The sequence below is a fragment of the Pieris brassicae genome, chromosome 7 (assembly GCF_905147105.1).
Source record: "Pieris brassicae chromosome 7, ilPieBrab1.1, whole genome shotgun sequence".
Lineage (NCBI taxonomy): Eukaryota > Metazoa > Arthropoda > Insecta > Lepidoptera > Pieridae > Pieris > Pieris brassicae.
The window spans coordinates 3,485,846-3,497,901 of record NC_059671.1 but is presented as its reverse complement, the minus strand read 5'-3'; the positions used below and the strand labels follow the sequence as shown (position 1 = coordinate 3,497,901).

Below are 12,056 nucleotides of genomic sequence, written 5' to 3'. Positions count from 1 at the left end.
TGATGCTAGTCTGTAAATTATAATAACACTTTATTTACATCACAATAACACAAAACAGACGAGTGAATATATTTCTGCATATTTCAGGTCTTTTGTATTGATAAAGTGTCCATTTGACATTGATGCTAGTCTGTAATTTATAATAATAATAACACTTTATTTCACAATAACACACAACAGACGAGTGAAAATGTTTCTGCATATTTAAGGTCTTTTGTATTGACAAAGTGTCCATTTGACGTTGATGCTAGTCTGTAAATTATAATAACACTTTATTTACATCACAATAACACAAAACAGACGAGTGAATATATTTCTGCATATTTCAGGTCTTTTGTATTGATAAAGTGTCCATTTGACGTTGATGCTAGTCTGTAATTTATAATAATAATAACACTTTATTTACATCACAATAACACAAAACAGACGAGTGAAAATGTTTCTACATATTTCAGGTCTTTCTGGTAAAATATCAGTCTAGGTATATTTACTATTTATAAGGTAAAAATATTTGTCTTCTATTGATTCTTAATACACTTTACTATGCAAATATTTGTGATAATTCTAGGATTTAATACATGAAGCTTTTAAGTAAAATATAGCAATTTACGTAAAAAGGATAAAATAAAATACTGTTTAATTCATATATTTTTATTAACTGTGAAAATTTTCACAATTTCACTAACATTCGAACCATAACAACAGTATTTTGTCAATGTCTCAAACATACATATGTTTGGTTTTCAGTATTTTGCAAATTGTATACAACTTTTTAATACCTTTCAAACACCTATTTAATTAAAATCCGTATATACAATACATTATGTTCCAACTTGCTATAAAACGCCGCTTGCGATATGGTGCAGAAAAAAAATTGTTTGCAAAATATTGAAACCCAAATATGACCGAGCCCAAGCCGAGTCTACACACCTATAAATTATGCATAATTGTATAAATAAAGTATAAAACTTGAAAAGCTTATTCTGGTATTTACCTATAACATATTTCACTATCATAACACTTGATTTAAACGATGAGGCGTTCAAGACCACATATCTAAAAAAAATGTTTATTTACGAACCTTTGTTAATGAATTTTTAATAATTTTCTTATAATAAAAACGATCACATGTTTTAAGTATAAAAAACATTTTTTGTTAATATTCCAATTTGTGACAATACAAAACTGCTCTATATTTATGTTTTTCATTCATTTTTTTTTCTTGTTTATGGCTTTTATTTATGCCAACTGGGCACTAGGTAGTTCGCTAGTGTCGTGTAGATCGAGAAGATTCATTCATTTTAAATTTTCAAATAATTAATGACGGTGACATTTTAAACGTAACAAATATGTGTTACAGTTCTACAGTCTCTTTTTGCGAATATTCGTTCGACTTTTGAAAATATGATTTCGACATTAAAGGACCGTACGGTCGAAAAACCTTAGCCTGGTCGCAAGGCGAATTTATAATCTATGTTTATATTTTTTTCTTTATATGAAAGTCTGTTCTCCAAGATATCATTTATCATCATACAAGACGTGATTAGTTTATATTGTCACAAATTATTTTAGATTACTTAACCTAGAAATGCACACTATATTTGGTGTGAACAATGCTTGGAACAATCTAAATAAAAATATAAAATATTATTCCTGTTTCATTTTAACAACATCTCTAGCAAATAAATATTTATATCACCTTTTTAAAACTAGTCTATTAATTTACCGAGTAGAAACAACATTTATTTAATGTTTATTTATTTTACGATGATTTTAATTGAATACTTGCTCCGGTTAAGTTAAATATTATAGTATAAATAAAAGACAGGATTATTGTACTGAATTTTAACAAGAATGTAATATAGAATTTATATAGTATTATTATATAGACATACGTTTGCGCCCATTCAGTTCTGAAGGGGTAAACTTTATCAGCCATAGAGAATAGTGAATAGACTGATCTATCATGAACAATAATCGAATAGCTAATAGAAAAGTAAGGATAATTTTATATAAAACCTAAGCGCTCTGTGGGCGTATTAGAAACTATGGAAGCGCGTATAAATTTCATACCTGTTAATCATATTGCTGTATACGAATACGTTTCGATAGTTATGTCAAGTATTCTTAAAAATCAATACTGTATATTTTTCCACTGTGTTCCAAATATATACGAAGCGCTGCTCAATTACCATTCGATTAACGTTCCAATTACCACCCATTAGCCAAATTAATTTAGATAACTAAAAATATATATTCATAAGAATAATAGTCAATGAACACGGTATATAACTACAATGCTTGTACTTATTTTGAAACTGTGCATATAAATGGAAATATTCTAATATATCAACCCTGGTATACTTATATGCCTAAAAATTTACCTATGAATTATCAAAGAAAACGCTGGCAACACTTCAAGAGCTCTAGACAAACCGCAATAATTTACCACTAAAATTGCAACGAAATTTCGTTGACTTGACATTTGTCTAGTTGTAAATATTTTGGAGCGCCTTCGAACCCAAAACAAGAATCTATGCAAAACATTAGTCAACAAAATGTTTGTAATTCTTATATGAAGAAATAACTAACGAAATTACTGCCTAAAATCTTACCATATATCAACGGATTTTTAAACTGACAACTTTAAACAGATCGAAGAATAACATTTTTTGGTGCAGATATCTAAAAACGAATGAGCGGTTTTAAAATAGTTACGCCTGCCAATTCATTGTCAATTTCGTTAAAGCTAAAATTATCAATGACACAAATGAAGCACTGTCAAAAACACAACTGTCAAACTTCATATTTGACAGCTCCGGAATTTTACATAGAAATCAAATTTCGATATTATCCTTCGATTAGTCGATATAAATTCCATATGTACCGTGGCAACAACTTTGGAGGTATATATATTTAATCAGAAACGCTTATTTCTAAGAACATATTTATCTTGTTTATTTGGTAGCATATTTAACAATACTGACACGTTTTGGTAGAATTGTGCGTTACATATTTTAAAGATGATTTATATCGAAATAAATTGACAAATATTTTCTAAGTAATAGTTCCAATTATGCCCATCGAGCGCTGCCCTAATTTGGTGTTTAATTTTTAATTTATTCTTCCATAACTGAAATGATAAATATAGGTAACGGCTTTAAGTACGCCAAAAGTTTTATTAACCAAAAATATTTTAGTATAAGCTAAAAGTTTGATTGAACGTGCTCATCTCAGGAACTACTTGGTCGAATTAAAATTTTTAAATAGTCCAATTATCGCATACAGCTAATAAATTCATCTTTAAAATATGAATATTTGAATTTACAATAATTTGAAAAACAAAGTCCAGCAATGATTTAACTTCGAAACATTATAACTTATATATAATTTGTAACACAACTAACATGTATTGGGGATACGGTGGCTGTGTGTTAGGAGGCCGTCTGTCACACAGCGAGTCGGTTTTCTCCCATAGGTGATGGCAAAAGGGACCTGAAACAATAAAAGTAGTTCAATTATTAATTATAATAAAAGGCTTTATTTTGGATACTTTATATTTAAATACATTTATATTTCTATCATCTCATTCATTTTGGCTAAGGTCTTCAAATCCTGATATTTCTATGTGCACTGTGCCATTCTCTGCCATATTTCGCTTTCTGTTTCCTTACATACACCTTCTAAATTGTCTTCCACTTTTGTGTTCAATTTACTTTGTTGCTCCACTTTTCTCTTTCTCTTCCCATATCACCCCCCCCCCCCCATTCCCACTTAACGCGTTTCCACGTACACGTTCTTGAACGCCTAAAATGGTTTACTATAGAGTATAGTCTCTTTATCAAATTCCAACAACACATATTATATAATATTCTTTTCTTTAATGTTGGTTCAAAAATGTCTGCAAATAAATGTTAAAACACACTAAAAATACATAAGCCTAAATATCGGATCCCATCATCATATCCTGGCCTAATAATTGGATTCAGGACTACGCTTTTATCAGAAAAATCTACATCGGCGAAGCTGCCTTACAATTATTACGGAACAAAAGAATTCTGGAAGAATTTACAAAAGAGTTAACTCATTTTAGTGTCTATCTGTGGAGTGTACAACGGGAAAAGTTACTTGTCACGTGTTCCAAAATACGGATCTTATTTTTCTCAGAAATGTGAAGACTAAATCTATTTTGGAAAAAAAAATATTCTGATAATTGATATATTATTATTTGTAGTTTAATAATGTGAAGACGTTTTAAAATATACTCTAAGTTATGTGTATCACGTATTTGAAGTAATTATAATTATCTATAACAGATGGCGTGCAACGCCATTATGACTAGACTCAACAAATTCAAAATACCTTCACGATAAAGTATTATTATTATAATACAAATAATAATATGCACTGACAATATATCGACCATATATAACGTGGTTTATCCTACCCTCATTTTTTATCGTAATTTTTTTTACGTTTTTTAATATAATTTAGTCTTACCCGCATTCTAAGGCATCTAAATTCCTTGCACTCGGATTTGCCTGATTGCCTGTAGCTAGATTCGAGTTCAGGGACTCCGTTCTGGATCCCATATTCCTCTGCCGGCACAAGTACGGAGTGACGGTCGGAGATGGTGTACTTTGTTTCTGGAAGAATTCATGTATTTGCTTACTTATTATGATCAAATTTCAATCGCGGTTAAGTAAATGCTTAATCAAGAGATAGATTCATTTTTTTTATTTCGTAATCATACAGCTAACATAAATAATATATACAAAAACATTTACGAAAGGTTGTGTGATGATGTGAAAGTGAATTTTTTTTATTTTATAGAACAGGGGACAAGCAGGCAGGAGGCTCACCTGATGTTAATTGATACAGCCCATGTACACTCTCAATGCCAGAGAAATAGCGAGTGCGTTGCCGGCCTATTAAGTCGTCGTTTCGTTCGTTAATCGTGAACCTACCTTTTAAGGTAGTGAGTGAATATGCTTGTGGAGTCAGCGTGATGCAGGTGATTTAGCGTATATGAATATTAGAGATATTCTGCGATTTTTAGATTAAATACAGATTAAATTAGTACACAGGTAAAGTGTTACTAAGTAAATTTGTTTCTTTCACACAGGTTGTGTCTACGATGTAATGAAAATAGTCAGAGAGAGTATCAATATGTTCTATATAAATACAAAACTTATTTAACAAAACGAAACATACATATTTATAGTCTACAATTTGGTTTGAACTCTAATTTTATCTACATTTCCTATTGTAACTACGGCAACAACTATGTAAAAATAATATTCACTGAAAAAATAATAAGTCTAATGAACTAAAGATATTACAAAATCAAAATATTCTTCTAATTCAAACCCATTCAACTGGAGCGCCGATAACTATGCCCAATGTTCCCGGGGTCCACTTAAAATGGCGTATTAGCCCACGGTAATATATCAAAACTGGTTTTTAGCATTGAATTTCATCAAATTGCCTTTTTGAGCCTAGACAAAATCATTGGCATTTAATGTTGTTTTTAATATGTGCAAATGCAAAATCGTGAAAAAACAACAGTAAGGAAACTTGTATCAGACCCAAAAAACAAACGGCAAACGGGCAGGAGGCTCACCTGATGTTAAGTGATACCGCCACCCATGGACACAATGACAGAGGGCTCGCGAGTGCGTTGCCGGCCTTTTAAGAATTGGTACGCTCTTTTTTTGAAGGACCCTAAGTCGAATTGGTTCGGAAATACTGTACACTTACGTACAGGTACAAGTTACTTATTACGATCTGTTTTACGGGATTTCATACAATAATATGCCCATGACATTATGCATATTTAAACAACACATACACGTTTAAATGCGTCATATGAAAAGAAAAACAAAAGCAAATCATAATTAATTTACATAGCAAAATTAGTTAGCATGTTTGTGTAAATGACCTTTGATGTTATGAAACTGTAATAACTAAATTGACGGAGTCTTTTCAACGAAAGTATTCATTCGATGTCATCGTTTCATACGTAATCAAGCCATTTATATGATAAACAAATGAAAATCGTTGACAAATTTATAGCCTAGCAACACAGCTGTTTAACAGACTTAATAATCTGTGTTAATTAACTATATTTTTATCTGTGATAATGTTAGATTAGTTTTGGCAAATGTTTACATTTAGATTATATAAAATTAAATCTTGTTAAATCTATGGCGGTGTGTGTCGCTTGTGTAAAGCGTAAGCATTTTTTAACTGTATCCACGTAATTACGGAGGTCTGTCCCGTAGGTTTTTTTACATATAATTATAAATAATATTTAAAAAATACAATTGCCGCATTTTGGTAAATTATTAGCTACCGTAAGTTTGAGAAATAAACGCTAGCATCTGTATTTGCACGAAAAAGTTTGTATAACCATTATAACCTCACAGTACCCCTGGCGCAAGCGCAAGACTTCAAATCATTTGAGTGCTTAACACAAGCGTGTACAGTAATCCCTCCTATAATACAGAAAATTGGTTCCGCGTTATAGGAAACCCGGTGTAGGAGTAGTCTCGCATATAACGCGTTATGCACAAATGATCCACGTTTAGTTTTCCTCGTTAAATGGTATTTATAAATTTGGTATTTATAAAAGTTAATAATTGTAAGTGGGTAGAAATCACTATAAATGACACAGACACGTGTTACGTGTGAAATACCGCGTTGTATGAAGGAATACCCGTGTTATAAGAGAGTCGTACGCGTAATATAAAGATGCGTTATAAGTGTATCGTGTTATACGGGGGTTTACTGTATACGTATTACCGGTAGAGTAAAAAATAATAAAACTAGGTAAAGTTCATTGCAAATATTTTACTATTTTTAACACATACAGGTATATTTGGCACATTATATCTATTCATGATCACAATTGGCAACAGTAAAACTATTTAACAACAGGAGTACAAATACTATGCGATACAAAAATAAAGTTTTATTGTCTAAAAATAATTAATAAAATCTTCTAAACGGTCATAAAAACTTCTTCTTGGTCCAACGATTGCGTCTCCTTGAAAAATATTACCGAACCCTTATTGTTTCTAAACTGTAAAACTGTAATTGAAAAGAAAAGAAAATTTTCCACCTATTCATATGAAACTAAAACTAGGACGCGCACGCATTCTCCACGGACGTATACGTATACGTTCATTATAGATAAATATATACAAGCTATGGAATACAGAGAGAACAATTGAGAAGAGAGCAGAAAGGGTGAATAAAAAAGAAAAGTACATCAAGGGGAGATAAAATATTATCTTTAGCGTTTATAGAAAAGATTACAGAGAGAAATAAATTCATTACCTGTTGGTTCGGGCCACAGCACGTCGCGTTGTGGCAGGAGTCGTTAGCCGGGCAATGTAACGCACACGGAGCTTCTGCTGACGAGCTGATCATCTGCAAAAATTGTTACAGTAAAGGATTAATATAATCCATTAAGTCACGTGACTAATCTATCACCTCTATGAATAAAAACAAACTGTATTACACCGTACTCATGTCATTTTTATTCACAGCAAAAACACAATATGATAGTAAGAGACGAAAGAGTACTACTAAAACGGTGATTTAGTTTTTACGTATAATAATAATCAATGGCGCTACAACCTTTTTAGGTCAGGGCCTCAGATTTCTGTATCTGTTTCATGATCGTTTGTGAATTGAATAGGCAAGTAGGTGATCAGCCTTCTGTGCCTGACACACACCGTCGACTTTTTGAGTCTAAGGCAAGCCGGTTTCCTCACGATGTTCACCTTCACTGCTGCTAATGTTAAATACGCACATAGTAAGAATATCCTGAGATGAGAGTCGCACTATTTACATCAGAATAACACAACAGGAAGAAAATAAAGTTAAAAAAAAAAGAAGTAGCCAAACAACCATTTGGTCTAAACCTCAGGTTTCTCTGTTTGATGATCATTAGTCAATCAAATAGTCAAGTAGGTGATCAGCCTCCTAATCACACACCGTCAACTTTTTTTTGGGTAAGGCAAGTCGGTTTGTTTACAATGTTTTCCTTCACAGTTCGAGTAAATGTTAAATGCCCACATAGAAAGAAAGTCCATTGGTGCACAGCCGGCGAACCTACAACCTCGGGTATGAGAGTCGACGCTAAAGCCACTAGGCCTACACCTATACATTACCGAACTTAAAACTACTGTAAACTACTCAATATGTATATATAGGTAAAAGATATCGAAGGAAAACATTAGTCACTGGCATTGAAATAGTATGCGATTTGCACGTGTCTAATACGTACAGTTTGGTTTTATCTCTTCCGCAATCAGAAGATGTTAAGGTCTATGGACTTTCGATTGTTTTTCAATAACCTTAGCGCAGACAATACGTTCTTTATCAGACAAGAAATTCTTACATACAAAACAATTGCTCATGTTTTCAATTTCTATACCAAATGGTACGTTAAATGTATAGTTAATTTAGAACGTAATTTATAGTTTATGATTGTCTATAGATATAAAAAACGTATGGTTTTTGGGTACACTCTAGGTTGTTTTGGGTATACTTAACCCAACAATATTATCTAATGCCAATGAGTGGAGCACGGGAGCCCTAATATAAAATACCTCATTTCCATCTAAGGGTAACTCCACAAACTCGGGCTGTATTGTTGTCGAATGAATGCCCTCGTTGTGGAAGAATTCCTTCACCTTCTCAGCTATCTTCATGTACTCTGATAAGTTCCTACATCTGTTGAAAAAATACGTAAATAAATATTCTATTTATACATGAAATGGTTTGTTAAAACTACAAAACTCTAAGACGACTTTCATGTCAGCGTTTGACATAAGAAAAATAATGTTGTGTCCCGTGTATTTATTGTAAGTTACACGAAATTGTTAAGGACAGATAATATAGCTTAACATCTATAAAGAGTATCTTTTATATGTTTTACGACATATTAGGTATTGTAAAGATACGTTTATTATAAAAAAACAGACAAAGCAATCCCTGACTTGCCTTGTAACAAATCGTGACCATTAAAACGTATTGAAAACTCAATAAAAAATCAACACCAAATTATTGATTTGGTTTAAATTAATCGTAAATAGTGCCTTGAAATATGTTTAATATAGAATTGAAGACGTCATTAAATTTCATAATCACTACTCATCGGCAAAGAAGACAGAGGGTGTAGGCCGAGATATTTATTCCCTTAAAGATTCCCTACATTTTATATTATATTATATTTTGCACGAATAGCCTTCTAGAATAGATGTCAATAGTTTTGACATCAGCAGCATGACCCCATAATAATAAGTCATAAGTCATTAAGCTGTGAAAATAACTAAAATAAACAAGTCTAGCTTTTCAACCGCGTAAGCAGCAGAACTAAATCTTTTCGCCAATCCCTTAACATGAAGGGACCACTGAAGTTTTGAATCCATGGTGATTCCAAGAAATACAGTTGTATCATCCAGATTCAATTCCTCGTCATTTATAATTGGTCGAAAATCACATAGATAATTTTCAATATTAACAATTACATTGTTCGCTTAAGAAACTTAAATGATAGGATTTAGAACGTAAACAAAACACAATAAGTAAATTTTCAAAACATATAATGAAAAACGTCGAATTCATTTTCGAATTGGATTGTGAACTCTACCGCGGGCAACACTGGTCTAGTAGGTTTAGAATACTTTTAAAATCATGCCCAATTGGATATTTACGGGACTTCAAAGAAATAAATAATTTCAGTCCGCTTGACTTAACTTAAACAAATTTGATAGACCCGATTTTTGTACCTTTGATCCGGTCAGACCTTTTTGTTGTTTGTGTTTTTTATTCAACCTGTTCTGCCCAATTGTTCTGAATTCTGACAATAATAGTGTATCAAGATTGTGTGTCAATAAATACTGTTACGAAGACGGGTCGACTGCAATGTTTCTAGAATTTTCCACTAATTAGAGAACTTTTCAGCAGGCTGAAATATGATTTCTGACCGTTTCAAGAGTGGGTCAATCCCGCCTAGAGAGTCCTCGAATATTGTTTAAGATTATTCCCAGGCATATATAAGCGAGTCGAAACGCGACCAGTTAGTTTTAGTTTCGAATGCGAATCAAGAGATAATCACCGAAGCGATAAAGTATACAGTGAAGTGATAAAGTACTTTGTGAAGTGTGCATAATTAAGTAATTAGTGACTGTTTTTGTGTGTAATAAGTGCATTTATGCGCATAATTTGTGCTTATAAATTCCTCATTGATTTATTAAGAAATAAATCCATGAAGAAATCTACGGCATTTTCTATCCGATCTCCTAGCTCGTAACAATACAATAAACTACGCACTAGATACACTTACATTTCCAGTAATATTAAAAGCAGCAACTATAACACACCTTTAATTTAAAAACTAAAAGGAATTAAAAATATAACCGTGATTATTAAGTAATTAAAAATGTACATACAAAAGTTAAGATAAGTCGACTTGAAATCTGGGCCACGTGTAATGAGAATACATTTTATATGCAGACAGGTCAAATTTAACATGCTGCAGCCTCTTGTACACACTTCTTTTGGCAGACTTTAGTTTTCGCTGCAATTGTTTTGTTTTTTTGTTAATTCTAGAATAAACTATAGTCAAAATAACACTATTTATTAATTGTACATTGAACTTTACAAATATATTATCATTCATTATTAGATTATAAAATATTAACTAAAGATACCGTGAACTATCTCTGTGAACATGGTTACCATTCTGTGGGGAAAAAAAACATTGTAACCAAAGGAAAGAATTTTTATTCGTCTTTGGTTTGGACCCCGAAAGTGTTTTACAAAAAGTTTTAATTTTCTTTTTTTAACAAATTTAGCTGTTTTTTGACCCTATTTAATTGGGGAGAACCAGAAAAACAAGTCACCATAAAATTCTACTAAAAACATTTTATTTTTGTAATATCATGCAGTTAAACTTTCTAAGTTGTTAATTAGCGTGCATATTAAGAAATGTGCAATGAATGGACAAAAATTTGTGATTATTAAAAACTAAAATCCTCATTTCTTTAAATTAATAATACCATTCAGTCATAACTTTGAAAAATTATATATTTTTTAAACGGACATATATTCCATCACATTTAATCAAACACCATTGTAATTTGCTAATTCACAATAGTTTCCAGGATTTATAAAAAGACTTGGTTCACTGACACGAGACAAAGACTTCTGGATATCTGCCAAACGGAAAATTCATTTCGAAAAATTTCTCAAATCAAGATTATCTCGGTACAAAACTGAAAACGCATTGCAATATTATTTTATATTTAGCTTGATATAGCAAAATAGTGGCTTAGTGAAATAGTTTTTAACATTCTTTGAGATTTAGTCTTCAATGATATTAAATTTATAGAATACGATTAAAAGTCAGTTTTTTACGGTAAATAATTCACACAATTTTATACATTTATGAACGGTTTCTCTTTAATAAAATAAAAATATCATTAATTTATACAGAATTCAATGTAGTCTACATTGATAGTCGGTGAAAAATTACTTTTAAATTTACATTTACCGCCTTGAGAACTTGCGTAACTACTGTAACTTCAACTAATCATACAAGGCAAAGTGGCATGTAGAAGAAGACCTCGCCGCAAATGTACGTCTAGTTTAAAAACCTTAGACAATGGTTTGGTCAAAGCACCAAGTCATCGTTTAGAAGCGAGGCATCCAGAATTAAAAAATTTAACCAGCCATGATGATTGCTAGCCTTCGCAAGGATCTGCACTATAAGAAGCCAGTTCTGGCGTAGAACGGACTGTAATATATTAAAAACCTTAGAGACAACCCTATGTCAACTTCCCACTTTACGATTCAAACCGAGCAGTTGCCTTTCTAAATCTATGTTTCTAAATAAATCCTTTGTGTAAAATAAATTAATGTGAACAACGTCCCGGATTTAGAGTTTAAAAAAAAAGAATTTGCACAAGCTGAATGATAATGCTCATGGCAGTTGAATAGGAGAATGCAAGCTTGCTAAAATAAAAGTTGACATAGGCTAG

General features: G+C 31.7%; 1 protein-coding gene across 2 annotated transcripts in view; it reads right to left on the bottom strand.

Annotated features, from left to right (window-relative positions):
* Window positions 1-635: 635 nt before the first annotated feature.
* Window positions 636-12,056, bottom strand: part of LOC123712391 (zinc transporter 1) — a 31,802-nt gene continuing 20,381 nt past the window's right edge. Inside the window, exons 7-10 of one of the 2 annotated variants that reach the window (XM_045665445.1) lie at window positions 8,622-8,745; window positions 7,342-7,434; window positions 4,501-4,646; window positions 636-3,495 (exon numbers count right to left, since the gene is read on the bottom strand). In XM_045665445.1, the coding sequence (XP_045521401.1) occupies window positions 3,450-3,495; window positions 4,501-4,646; window positions 7,342-7,434; window positions 8,622-8,745 (409 nt within the window). In that variant the 3' untranslated portion in view covers window positions 636-3,449. Of the gene's footprint in view, window positions 3,496-4,500; window positions 4,647-6,832; window positions 7,093-7,341; window positions 7,435-8,621; window positions 8,746-12,056 lie in introns of those variants that run through there. The other variant, XM_045665446.1, reaches the window with a different exon arrangement.